Source organism: Channa argus, chromosome 6 (genome assembly GCF_033026475.1).
Source record: "Channa argus isolate prfri chromosome 6, Channa argus male v1.0, whole genome shotgun sequence".
Classification (NCBI taxonomy): domain Eukaryota; kingdom Metazoa; phylum Chordata; class Actinopteri; order Anabantiformes; family Channidae; genus Channa; species Channa argus.
In genome coordinates, this window is record NC_090202.1 from 27,728,839 (window position 1) to 27,743,244 (window position 14,406).

The following is a 14,406-nucleotide window of genomic DNA, read 5'->3' on the forward strand; positions in this document are numbered from 1 at the left end:
GGCGACCGCGCGCGCCCCCACCTGCCCCAGATACAGGCTGCAGCAGTCAGAGCCATTTGTACTCAAATCTGCACAAATAAGTTACGTCAGTAATTTCATGATCAAAACGGCTGATTAGTGCTCATCATGATACTGAAGTTCCCCCATGTGCCCCCCACTCTAAATGCTCTTTCTACCTGTTGGTACTCAAGTGCTTTGCACTTCTTCTCATTCAAACTCACGCACTAACAATGGCTGAGTTGCTAAGTTGGGGTTCAGTGTCTTGCTCAAGGACACCTGTGACAGGAGGAGCCGGGGATCCAACCACCAGCTGTAGGCTTGGTGGACGACCGCTCTTAACCCGTGCGCCACAGTCGTTTCTACTGTTGACACAATCCCCCGCCACGCACGCCAATGCTTTGGTGCACATTTTTATCCAGAACATTCATATTGTAGCATTTAATCACCGCAGACATTAATATACACGTTCCCAAATCGTGCTGGTGTCCCGATGACAGGAAGTGAGGCCTGTTGAGGTCAGCAAAGGTCATCGGCTTTATTTTTCCAACATATGACTAATGACAACACCACCACAGACAAACCATCGGATCTGAATCGCAGCATCACTTCAAACCAAAGACTTGGGATCAATAATGAGGCCAAGAAAGCTAAAACACCACGGAAACCATTAGGCTATAATTGGTAAAAGACACAGAAATCACAGTACAATTACATTTTCATTCCAAAGAGCTTAAACCTTTAGATCGGCTGGAGTGGAACAATATCAACTCCTCAGTGTTTCACCACCATTTTGCATCGAGGTGGAGAAGGAAGAAGATGGAGAAGCCGGAAGAGGAGCTTCCATCTTTGTCCACTTGGTGTCACCAGAGATCCTCCACTAGGGACAAATGCGTGTTTCCTTCTTATGAGCAATACCCCGCATGGCCTGCAGAGGACGCCCTCCTGCACGTCTTTCAACCATTATGGAACATTTCAGACTGGAGTAAAGGGTGGGGGGTTGTACACTGGGAACTGGTTGCTGATACCTGTTACATATTTTTAGGAATGTGGACATATCCTACAGACACACACTTTCTCTATGTGCCCGCTTGAGACACACACACTTCGCTGTGTCGAGCTCCACGTGTTCTGCTTCTGAATTGGTTTCTTCAGTTATAGGCTGGTTGTGACCATGCTGCCGCTGCAGTGACCCAGTTTCCCCACAGGGCTCATTAAAGCTTCCTATGATCTGAGTGTGCTGGCTGACCACACAGGCCACTTGAAGGGCAGAACGCAGTGTTAAATGTAAAGTGACATGAAATAATCCAACGACAAATCAGTATCGCTGCAGAACTAACTAAGAAAAAGGAATACGACAGCTCATAGGCCACTACTGACAAAAGTGGACTGATCGACTCCATAGAAACATATTACAGCAAACACCACATACAGAGTGATTAAGTGAGGCATAAATTAACGTGGGCGACACGTTGGCACAGCACGCAAAAACATAGCTGCAAATACAGAGCGCTCCTATCGTTTCATGAGGTTGTTAGCTTTCTGATTGGCAGCGTCGATGCGGGACACGTTGAGAAGGGCCTGCAGAAAAGGGCAGATAGAAAAAAAACAGGAAATGTGAAATAACAAGGGTTAATCAATCGTCATGACATTACAAACAAACACCTAAGCAGTGGTAAGATACAGCTGTGTTGCAAAGTATAAAAATATTAGAAGCTCCTTATTTAAAAGAAACTAACAATAAACAAAGAGGGAGGATCTATCTCTGCTCATGGAAACTGTATTTCTTCTCCAGCACATGACACAACCCTTGCAGCACTGTGAGATGTGTGTTTGAAAGCCTGAAACATCTACTGCTTTATAAAAACAGACATCATCAGCCTCAGTTTCAGCTCCAATCCCGCTCCTCCCGTCCCTCTTCAGATCCTGGACTCGTCAGTGTCTCGATCTTCTCCCTGAACACGCTCATAAAGCTGAGCTGGCCACCGTGCGCTAAGTGCACATGCCTGAAAAAAACCAGTCTGACAGGTTTGATGGCTGCACATATGGAAATGCCTGCTTTAATTTTTCGTGTTGTTGTTCATGATTTTTTTTTTTTATGCTAACAGGACCAGCATAAGCACCGTAGAAAACCAGTTACACCAGTGCTGTAGCTGAATGGTCGGTCTGCATGAAGGGCCACACTCCCCAGAGAGAGTGCTGCAGTGAACAGTGGACCCCACCCTGGATAACATGTAGTGCTGCGTTGCTACTTTCAGCGTTTTGCAAAGATGAATCAGACATTTATTTCTGTTTCTATTTCTGTCATTAGCCTTTATGTAACAAGGTTCAGATTGTGTGCTTTGTCCACTTTCTTGTAGTGCTCCCATTAACTAGAAACACAAAACTGCCAGGAACTGCAGGATATTAGAGTGTGAATGCTGGTCTGTCTGTATCTGTGACATCCTGGTGACCTATGACCTTACACGGGACAGGCAGGAGCAGTGGGTGACTTAAACTGTCAGTCTACCATGGCAGCAAAATAGATACATACTGTACTTTCTTAATCCCCGAAGGCAAGTTAAGCTGGGTTTTTTTTTGCTGTTCTTGGGTGAATTACCTCATGCATGTAAACTCCTCTGGGAGGCCCCCCACACCTCCCATAAGGACCCTCAGACCCAGAGAAAAGCAATGAACATGTTTTTAGGACATTTTGTTGTTTGTTTGTGGTTGTTTTGAGGACAGTGTCCATTTCTTTGTAGATGGTTTTTGTCACTTTTTGCTAACTCTTCCTCTTTATGTAGTCGTATTTGAGTTTTTGTGCGCCATCTAGTGTCCGGCATATTTTGCAGGCGAGGACCTGATCCCCCCCCTGGTGCTGTGAGTAGCACTGTGATCTTTTTTTAATGCTGATTGGCTTGTGATGGGACAGCAGTACCTTGCCCTGTATGCGATCGATCTGGACGTTCTGCGTGTCGATCTCGTTGCCCATGTCCAGAGCCATACTTTTCAGATTTCCAATGATGCTGCCGACATGACACAGGTTCTCCTCCATCTCGTCCTCACGAGCATCGTCAGTCACCCTAAGACACAGGGGGATGATGCAGGAAAGCCTTCATAAATCACAGCCAATTTATACTGTACGACTGTAAATCTAAATCTACTGGCAAGTTTTGGTGTTTGTGTGTGTGTGTGTGTGTGAGATATCATCCTGTGTTTGACCAGCTGCATGTTTGACAGGTGACTGGTATTATTATGTGTCTGTCCATATACAGAAAAGCAAACACAGTCAGCATGCAGCTGCTTTTCAGTAACACAACATCCACCTATAGTGACACACTGCATTAACCTCTGCTGTACGTCTCTCTTTACCTTCGTATGTATCCTCCGCTCATGATCATTTGTTCCCTCTCGTCGACGACTCGAGACGAGGGCGGCTGATTAGACACAACACCATCCTGTCCGGAGGTTCCACCCCAAACTGCCTTATATGCCCCACTCTCCTCAAAGGCCTTGAGTCTGACAGACGGGCAGACAGCACAGCATGATTGTCTCTTTCGAGTGAGCTCAACCTCTTTAATATGCTGCAGAAGAATCACACTATACCCATACTGGCTTTACAGCTACATGTAGGCTGGAGGTTGTTTTAATTAAGATGAAGGGTTTGCATTTATCTGAGACCCACAAACTGACATCAAAAACAGCACTAAAACACCGAAATTGGGAAAATTTCGGTTAAAAAAGACCCGGGACAGTGACTGACATCCCTAACTTAGTGGTTTCCAGCAATTTGTGATTTGTGTTTCTGTGCACTGTGTGATCAGAGTGGTCTCTCTCACAGCCAATTCAACATGCTGAATCAGCTGAAAAGCCAGGCCGGGACACACCGCAACAAATGCTCACCTGCCACCCTGCATTGCATGAGGTTCTGGTTGCAGACAAATATAACCTCAACAGGAAGTAGTAGCACTTCATTTCATTGGAAGATAAACTGGTTAGGGTTATAGAAGTCAATTCGGTGGAGTGATTAGGGTGAGGAAAAGGCAATTAGGCCCAGAAACATTTCAAAAAGACTTAACGTACTGAAAAAGTTGTCAACTTTTAGCCCAGTTTAAAAAGGCGACCATCTTGTTGGCACTTTCCGTTCTTTGTCTGCAGCCAGGTGGCTCTCAGGCACTGGGCAATGGTCTACCATCGCCTTGGTGTGTCACAGGCTTAATATGGGTACAGTAGAGATTATCGACATGATGTGAGATGATATGTAAACAGCTGCAAAGCGAGCAGATGACAAAAGCTAAAGCAAATGATTGTTTGTGGCTTGTTTCTCAGTGTACGTTATCAGAGGGTACTGTCAAATTATTATTGTTAAATCAAAATTCTAACAGAAAATCTGCACCTCACCTCAAAACAAACACCCACACTTATGTCTTTCTGTGGTTGTGAGAACAATTCCAAAAAAGTTGGGACAATGTGTAAAACATAAATAAAAACAAAATGCAATGATTTGCAAATCTCATCAAACCATGTTTTATTCATTTTATTCACCTGGGCCTTTTGTTTTTTGTTTTTGTTTGTTTTATGATGCACCAAATGTTTTCTATTGGTCAAAGGTCTGGACTGCAGACAGGCCAGTTCAGTACCAGGACTCTTCTCCTGTGCAGCCATGCTGTTGTGATGGATGCAGCATGTGGTTTAGCATTGTCCTGCTGAAATATACAAGTCCTTCCCTGAAAGACGTTGTCTGGATGGGAGCATATGTTCCTCTAAAACCTCTATGTCCTTTTCAGCATTGATGGAGTCTTTCCAGATGTGTAAGCTGCCCATAGACACTAATGCTCCTCCAAACCCTCAGAGATTCAGACTTTTGAACTGACCGCTCATAACAAGCTGGATGGTCCCTCTGCTCTTTAGTCCACAGGACACGACGTCCATCGTTTCCAAAAATAATTTCTAAGTTTGACTGATCTGACCACAGAACAGTTTTCCATTTTGCCTCAGACCATTTTAAATGAGCTTTGGCCCAGAGAACACGGCAGTGTTTCTGGATCGTGTTTGTGGATCACGTATTGCTGCATTTGCCTTTGTATGATTCAGCTTTAACTTACATGTGTGGACTGCACAGTGACCTGTGTTCACAGTGATTTCTGGAATGTTCCTGAGCCCATGCAGTGATGTCCAGTAGAGAATCAGACCTGTTTTTAATGCAGTGTCACCTGAGAAGATCATGCACATTGAGTTTTGACCTTTGGCCTTGTCCCTTTCACACAGGAGATTCCTCCTGTTTCTCTAAGTGATAATTGATGATGATATACACTGTAGATGTTGGAATCTTCAAAGTCTTTACAATTTTACATTGAGGAACATTTCCCTCAAATCGTTCCACACTTTTTAGATGCAGTTTGTCACAGATTGGTGAAACTCTGTCCATTTTTACATTCGAGAGGCTCTGGCTCTCTGAAATTCTCCTTTTATACCCAGTCATGTTACTGAGCTGCTGCCAGTTAACCTAATCAGTTATCAAATGCTCCTCCATTTGTTTTATCTGTGTCAAATACTTTCCAGCCTTTTGTTGCCACTGATCCAACTTTTTTGAGATGTGTTGCTCCCATCAAATTCAAAATGAATGAAATTAATTCAAAAAATATTTTCCATTAAATAGTAAAATGTCTCAGTTTCAACACCTGACATGTTGTTTATGTTCTAGTGTGAATAAGACATTGATGAGATTTGCAAATCATTGCATTCTGTTTTTTTTTTTTACATTTTCACATCTTTTTGGAATTAAGGTTACATATTACCTTCCGTAGCCGGGGCGGCTATAGCTCAGTTGGTAAAGGCAGTTGCTTACGGACCACATGATGAGTGGTTCGATCCCCGGCCCTGGCTATATGTCAAAGTGTCCCTGGGCAAGACCCTGAACCCCTAACAGCCCATTCCCCCTCCCCAGCGATGCAGTGCCGGTCCAAGCCCGGTAGAAATTGGGGAGGGTTGCGTCAGGAAGGGCATCCAGTGTAAAAACTGTGCCAAATCAACATGCGGACAATGGTCCGCTGTGGCAACCCCGAACTCACGGGATAAGCCGAAAGGAGAGTAGTAGTATTACCTTCCGTAGCCCCTTACTCAAACTTCAAGCATCACACCAACCTCTGAAACCGGCATTTGAATTTGTGAGGACTGGCCAATACGTCCTCACATTGATTGTACTGAACCAAAATTTGTACACACAGCTATAGAAAGACGTGTACACCTCCACCTACTTATCACAGGAGCAGAGGCCACAGCACTTGCCCAGGTCAGTCAGGTTTTTCTCGGCCTCCTTCATATCAGAGTTGATCTGATCCAAGCCCTCCTCTATACGCTCCAACTGCTCTATGAGAGGAGGACGAGGCGACGGGGGTGGGGAAGTGGAGGAAGGTGGACATGGACAAAACAGAAGGAAGGCAAAACAAAAGACAAAAAGGAAAAAAATCACCAACTATTTTACCAAAGCCCTGCAGATAAACTGAGAACAGCCACTAGCACCTGAGCACGGACCATTCAAAACTAAAACCCAACAAAATGTGTTTGCAAATTATAAAAAAGTGCACTCAGCACAAACTGTTGCTTCCAAAACCGGAGCACACAGGGGCCAAGCTGAGCCAGTGTGAGACGCTGCAGGCGTGGTGCCAAGTTCCATTATGTTTTCTCTGTCAACTCTTGGTTGAATAGGAAAGAAGATGATTATGATTTTTTTTTCAGAAGACTTGAGGATGAATAATGAGGGTGGTTTGGCTGGAAAATGATCTCTTCAGCATTTGTAGCACGGGAGATGTTAGTTTGTGTAAAAGTGTGGAGTGAGGTTTGGGGGAGTATTTATTCAGTGACGCCCAAAAAGGTTTAATAAACTGTGTTGTTCCTGTGATTATATGATGATGGAAAATTAGCCATAATATGCTACTTACATAGTGTTATGTGCATGAATTTTATTCAGTGTTTGACAAGTTAAATGATCTTATGTTTGTTAAGATAATTTCTCTTACTGTATTGTTCAGTTTAATTTGAACAACACGATTCATTTCTGTTTCGTATTCTTACATGTGTAACTATCTCCATGTTCTTCATCATGTAGAATAAAGAAAAGTCTAAAGTAGTAGTTCTGCAGGCGTGAAAGCTGCGGGAACTGTTCATCATTTGACAGCTTTATTTCCACCAGGAGAGTTTTGAGGACCAAGTGTTTCTTCCTGTCAGTGACAGTTTAGCACCTGAAAATCCCAAATCTCTTTCATGTAGAGAAGTGAGCATGGAAAACTTTAAGCTCATTTAATGGAATTGGCACCAATATGGGCTTGTTAGGCCCCCAGCTGGGCGAAGGTACGAGTCCCAGAAACCAGACCTACTTCCTAATTGGCCAGATACACAGACCACAGCACTGGGCCATGTCTGTCAGATTCTTCTCTGCCTCTCTCATGTCCCTGTTGATGGAGTCCATGCCTTCCTCAATACGCTCCAGCTGCTCTGTTAGGAACAGGAGGTTAATGTCAGCTGCAGATGGTCCCGCTGAGTGATTGGATGGCTTCAGGCCATCGGCCGCTGTGTCCACAGAATGCTGGCATTCAACATTAATCACATCTCAAATCAGAGAGGTCCTCAGTAGATCCCAAACATAGTTTCAGTTCAAGTTATAGTGCACATGAACCCAAGGAAAGACGAGGGGTTTTTTCTCAAAGTCTGATATGACAAAGACAATCAATCGCTTATCTACTTGTTACAAACTACTAAAACTGTACTTACTCTAAAAATGCGAGGTTCAAGAGTGATAGAACTCATTACCTCCTTGTTCGTACAAATTCACAACAGTTTTGATCCCAGCATCTTTACTCTGGAGGAGGAAGCACATAAAAAAGACAAATGTATTACAAACACATCCTGTTTGATGTCATTTGATGAGACGTCTCTGGGCGTTTACTCTCTGCTGAACTCACTATTTCACTGGAAATGCACAAACTGTGTGTGTGTGTGTGTGTGTGTGTGTGTGTGTGTGTGTGTGTGTGTACCTCTTCTACTAGCTGCATCATCCGTCGTGTGCTCTCTAAGGACTGAAAGACAAAAAAATGGGCACTTTAATAAACCTTTGTTTCATCATAATATATAAGACTCCATCACCAAAATGAAACTGAACTAAATTACCACAGTGTCTTCATGATTCTGTTTAAGGTTATAATGAGACTGATCTGTTAATTCCTCATTTGCCATTTTAAAGACCCCGCCGAGCTCCCCTTGTGCAAGTAAAAGACAAACGTCGACTCTTGTGTGTTATTTCACTGTTGTTGAACTGTATTTCCAGGTGTATCAGCGCTGTTGTGGTTGTCAGAACCCAACAGATGTAAATTGTCAACAGACACAAACACACAAATTGGTCCTTTAACTGCTTTTTTTGCTCTGAGCCTGTAGAAAGTCAACAAAGTGCAGATGTGATGAACAGAGTTTACGCTCACACACGGAAATCATCTCTTCCAGTGTTTCCACTCGTTGCTCTTTGTGTGTGCAAATATCACTGTGTCAGTCCTTGGGGGACTTCCCCACCCAGGGGATGAGTGGGTGACAAATGGCTTTGACTCGCAGTAGCCTTTAAACCCCAGGGAGTGTGTGTGTGTGTGTGTGTGTGTGTGTGTGTGTGTGTGTGAGATTAGCACCACCTCACACTGAGTCTATGAGCTCATCGCTGCTTGATGTTTCTCTGCAAACTGTATCACTGGGAGACCAGCTGTCTCCACGGTAACCAGGTGAGCCAGGTGTCCTTAAAGGGACACTCCCCTCAGGCACAGCACTGTCCTCTGTAGCTCACAAGAGGCTGTGAAACGTGTAGCAGAGATGAACCCTGAGGTTTCTCTGCCTGACACATCGGATTTGAGATGTTCCCCAGTAGCTCGAAAGATCAGGTGCATCTAATGTTTGCAATAGTTGTTGTTTGTAATTAATTTCCCTTTTTAGCCTTTTACAGGTGATGTTGATCTTTATTGATGTTGGAATAGTCTAATTAACTAACATCTACATGTAAACACATCCACTGCATTTGTTGTCCTCTGCTAAACCATATTGTTGTTATCATGTTGACAGAATGTTCTAGTTACTTGTTGGAGTTTTTGTCATTCATTGTTTATAACAAAGGCATAATGTTGCTGCTATTGTTGCAGATTCAGAAACTCACTGATGCAGTGAATGATTGCAGACTTAGATATGAGATCTGCTGTAGCAGAGTCTTGTTTTAAAAAGAGCTAAAATTGCATAAAAAGATTTATTTTAATGAATTTATTTAGGAGAAATGTTTCTGGGCACCGGTTCCAGATGTAAGCGTGTTCTCATATTCTGCTTTACATTTTAATGAACTGAATATCTTTGGTTTCCAACAAACTTAATGAAACTTTGGAGAAAAAGTCTAATAAGCAAAATTGTTGGAGTCGGAGCTTTAGGACTAAATATAATCACTTACCTCATCTGTGACCTGATTGGCTCTACTTTGCAGCTCCTCCTGCTCGGTCAAAATCGGCCGGTCCGACGCCATGATGGCCGCGTGTGTGTGTGTTCAGTCCCAGGTGAGCAGATTAAGCTGCAGCAGCATCAGGTGATTTTGGGCCCATGGAGAACAGACAAACAACATGGTTATTTCCAATACCTGACGACAGAAGAGGGGAGCTGACAGACTGATGAGGGTCTCGCTCACGCTGAACCATACAGGAACAAGTTCCCTTTTTTCCACTATTGTTCACTGTGCTCTCTGAATGCAGCTCTGGTGTTGCATTTGATGCTGACCCGATTTAATTCCGCGGGACTGTTGCGGTTCCACATGAGTTTCAGCTGAGCTTTGGAGTGAAACCCACAGAACAAGGGTTGAGCGTTAACACCATAGTCGAAGACTCTCCTGCTTGTACACATCAGCACCTCAATGCCGTATTTTTAGGAAAGCAAACGTGGGATCACAGTGTGATTATAAGCTCATATAAACCACAGGCTTCCAGCAGCTGGTTCCTCAGCCATTTAACACCAAACAAGCCGGCGAGTGTGTTAGCACTAAAACAAGAACGGCCTGTTTAAGCCTCACGTATTTAGATCAAGAATAGTTGACTTTGACTTAGCAAATGACATTTTTTGGTTTGGTTTGCATGATGGCCGTTTTATAATTCTGGGAATTCTGCATAGACAATATTAAAGGCTTTTCCCGTCAGTCTACAGACCGTGAGCTTTTAGTTAACACTCTGCTCGATAAAAGGTTCTGAACATAAACATGAAACACGTCTGTCTTATAATTACTCTCCGCTCTCTGATAGGGGGATCTGATGTCTCCACTATGTGAGTGTCCAACCTGGTGCTGGGTCCTCACAGGACCATAAAAACCCTTTCCCCCTCCCTCCCCTAATCTCCTCTGCACACACACTTTTCTATTCAGACACTGTGTTGTCGTGCTGGAGCATCATAATTAAACCTAACCACTAATCAACACCTGCTGGAATAAAGGCGAGAAAGGAGGACAAGAAGGAGGGACTGCAAAGATAAAAGACTCTCAATGTTCTATAGAGAACACAGACAAGGTTCTACAGTACGTAACAATTTAATCGAAAATGCAATGAAACATGTGGATCTCAGTTACCAAAGGCAAAAGAAATCTGCTGATCTCTCAATCCAATAGCTTAGTCGCTAATAAAGACACTTGGGGACTTTTCTTTACTCAAAGACACCTGAATCCCTCATGGATTCAGTAACCAGTCTGTGAACAGTGCCACGTTCACTTGGAAAAAACATTTACACCGACCTTTGACCTGCTGCAGATATTTGGAAAAGTCTGACATTAGTTTTGCTGCTTGTTTGTCATGAAAATATTGTGCGGATCATTTGCAATTTGCACTAATTAGGATCAGACAACAGTCAAAGTCTAAACTGTTTTGTGACGTTAAGCATCCAAATAGTTTCACTTTCTGTCCCACTACACATCACTATGTTGTAATGTCGCGTGCAGGGACTTAATGGTGCACGTTGGTGTGATACGGCCACGACAAATACAACACGAGGAGGCATTTCTGAAGTAAAGAGCAGCTCTTTGCTTCTCATGTAGCATTGTTGCTGTTCCACCATCTATTTCAATGAGAAAAGGTGACATTCTCTCAGCAGAGCGTTTAGTTTTGCTTTCTGAGCTACTGTAGGATCTCGCTCCCTGTGCATCTATAAAGGCTCATTCTGAGCCAGAGAGTGAACATTCAGTCAGGTTCAGTCAGAATTAACTCTTCCCTTGTCTGTCAGTGACTCCTCAATATCCAGCCAATAGGAAAACAGCTGTGTTTGCAGAGACCTGCGGCAGGTAAGTTCAGGCTTCACAAACTGAAGCAAACTACATTAAAACCGAGCAGGACACTTCACCGTGTCAACAGTGAGACAGGCTGCTACTATGGTGAACGAGCGGACAGTCAGCAACCTTCCTGCCACCTGCTGCTCACTGACGTGCAGCCTCGCGCGCTAAGTTCTTATTCAATTTCTTTTTTCCTCGTCTTAAACTCACTGGACCGCTGCTTCTTTTAAGTCCCAGCTCGCGGAACGTGTGAGAACAACTCGGATCATTTACCTGCCTCGAGTTCATGTGAACGCAAACACTCAAATTGTTACTTTAAGCGTTTCTTCAAATCAAGGACACCTTCCACTAAAGAAGACAGAGCTACACACAGCAACCCACCTCCTCTCTGCGTTCCCGGTGCGCGGCTTCTCCAGTTTTCGCGCATGAATCCAGCTGCACCGGCAGCAGAACAAACCTGTTGTTGTTCTCCCTCCTCAGCATCTCTGCTTCCCCTGTCTCCTCTGCACCGCCCCTCGCCTTCAAACCGGCCCCGCCCCTCACCCAAACGCACCACCAAACCTTCCCTGTGCACATGAAAGGAAGAAGGTTCCCGTGGGATGATGCGAACGTTTGCCATCAGCAATAAGTGGTTCAAATAAAAGTAGATTTTTCACAGTAAATAGTCAGAAATCAGATTTTTGAATAAAGCTACGTGAATTCAAACGTTTAAGATTTTTGCTGAAACTTTATTTATGGACTAGACTTTATGTTTAATAGTGTTTAAATTAGGGCTGGAGTGACGCGACTCGACGTAATCGACAATGTAATCGATTATGAAATATGTTGATTTACGTGTTTTAAATCGGTGCGTCGCAAGCAGCGCTTCAGGACAACGAGGTCCCCTTGTCCTGGGGACAGAATACATTGCACCTGGGACACAGAGATTCAAGATGTGGAACAGTAGAGAAAATGAGCTGACGATGCGCGTTTCGTTGTTAAAAGTTAACTGGATCCCAAAGAAATACGTCTTTATGTTCTGACATCACTGGATATGAAAATTGGCATCTATGAAATTTGCGCAGGCGAGAGTCGCCCCCCTTTGAATTTATTCTAACTTTTTCATATTTTTAGTGTAGTATAGTAAAGTATCCAGTTTGTTGTGTAAAGTTTTTATCTTTGCTGCTGCTTCCAGCTGTGACCAGCGCGCGGCAGCTGTCTGCAGGCGGGAACAGCTGATCGGGCTGCAGCAGACCGACACCGTTCGGACTTTAAACATCACGGACGAAATAGGGAGACAAGCAGCGAGGAGTGTTGGCGGTGAGCCTCCGTCCTTACATGAGCCCAGAGAGTTCTCACACAGCATACAGGCGGCGCATGGGACGTCATACACTCGGTCGCAGACTCCGGGCTTCAGGAACTCATGGACTTCAGGAACTCATGGACTTCAGGAAGTCCGGGACGAGAGGGGGTGGAGGAGTGCAAATACCTGGGTGTCCACCTGGACACTAAACTGGTTTATAAGTCCGTGGTAGCCAGCTCCATCTTCTGTGCTGTGGTTTGCTGGGGCAGCAGACTGGAGGGAGCAGCTGGACCCTCTGCATGCTGTGGCTGAGAGGAGAACGTCGTCCAAACTCCTCTCAGTCCTGGACTTTCCCTCCCACCCAGTCCACTGTGTGCTGGCTGCACAGAGGAGAACTTTCAGCCAGAGTCTGATCACAGTCAAGTTCTCCACAGAACCACACAGGAGATTCTTTCTCCCAGTGGACATTCAGCTGTTCAACTCATCCCCCTTCTGTAAAAAGGAGGGGGACTGAATGGTCCATTTATATTGATTTGTTATTTATTATTTACTTATTATTTTTGTTCTATTTTATTGATTTTTCCTCCTCTAGCTGGGTTTTTTTTTTCTTACTTATTGATCCGTAGTTTGTTTATTGTCTTGGTTTGATGGAAGTTTTTTCCTTTCTGTTTTTGTAGAGCAGCTATAACAAGGCAACACAATTTCCCTATGGAATCAATAAAGTTGTTGAACCTTGAATCTGAACACTGAGATTAAGAGAATAAACTTGTGGAGCAGCAGCAGGGAGCAGACGTTTGATCAGACAATATCTGTGCTCATTCATAAAATAAGACAATGAAAAGATCAGAAACGTGCAGAAAACATGGATCACTCCTCCTCTACCTTGATATGAAGCAGACACTGGATCATAAAACCATAAACCTTAACCACAGAAGGAGACTGACTGAACTAAAGTCACAAGCTTCATGAAACCGGAAAAATATGTTTTTGTTAGTGACTTTATGAGGTTTGAACCAAGTCTGGTTAAAATCTGATGGGAATTTGCAAAGTAAATGGTAAATGTATGATGGAACCACATTGCCACCAAATGGTAATAATGAGTTTGTAATGTTTTGAAATGTGTTCTTACTATTTGATTATGTCACATGACATCATGCACGAGTCGTTTGTATTTGGTCATTTCTTGATTACACACGATCTTGTTTACGAAGAGATTAGGATTATTGATAACCATATTATTATTACTTAGTGTTGGAGGCGGCAGTGGCTCAGTTGGTAGAGTGGCCCCGTACTGGCCATGGGTCGGAGGTTTGAGCCCGCTCTTCCCGACCACATCTCAGTGTCTCTGGGCAAGACACCCCCAACCGCCCCTCCCCAGCTGTGCAGTGCTGGTCCAAGCCCGCTAGAAATTAGGGATGGTCGTGTCAGGAAGGGCATCCGGCGTAAAAACTGTGCCAAATCCACATGCGGACAATGATCCGCTGTGGCGACACTGAACTCGGCCCAAATGTTTTTATTTTTTTAATATTCCTTAGTCTGCAGAATATCAGTCTGAATACTTATGTCTATATATGTTGATGTGCTCCTTTAATGTCATTAGACATTGTCAGCTTCTGTTACATTTTGCTGATTACTATGTTCACTCCTTGAGCATATGTTGATTGGAAAATCAGCCTAATGCATAGAACGTGCAGGATACGTATTTTTAAAAACAAAGAAAACCAGGGGTTTTCTGACAAAGGCTTGATAGAAGATACACGCGCATCAGGAGTCAAGTACACAAGAGGCTCAACTTCGGTAGAATTAGGAGTTTAAAAAACAGAGCCGTGAC

General features: G+C 43.8%; 1 protein-coding gene across 2 annotated transcripts; it reads right to left on the reverse strand.

The window, feature by feature from the left end:
* Positions 1 to 129: 129 nt before the first annotated feature.
* On the reverse strand, positions 130 to 11,807 carry zgc:101731 (SNARE_SNAP25N and SNARE_SNAP23C domain-containing protein). 2 transcript variants are annotated; one of them, XM_067506907.1, is made up of 8 exons: positions 11,675 to 11,807; positions 9,446 to 9,562; positions 8,010 to 8,051; positions 7,786 to 7,834; positions 7,353 to 7,470; positions 3,349 to 3,495; positions 2,915 to 3,059; positions 130 to 1,578 (listed from the first exon to the last, which is right to left on the reverse strand). In XM_067506907.1, exons 2-8 carry the CDS (start codon positions 9,515 to 9,517, stop codon positions 1,513 to 1,515), a joined length of 639 nt encoding a protein of 212 aa, XP_067363008.1. In that variant the 5' UTR covers positions 9,518 to 9,562; positions 11,675 to 11,807; the 3' UTR covers positions 130 to 1,512. The 2 variants fall into 2 exon arrangements, with proteins under 2 accessions (XP_067363008.1, XP_067363009.1); XM_067506908.1 differs by lacking the exon at positions 7,353 to 7,470 and adding an exon at positions 6,234 to 6,345 and having other exon boundaries at positions 133 to 1,578.
* Between the last annotated feature and the right edge of the window lie 2,599 nt (positions 11,808 to 14,406).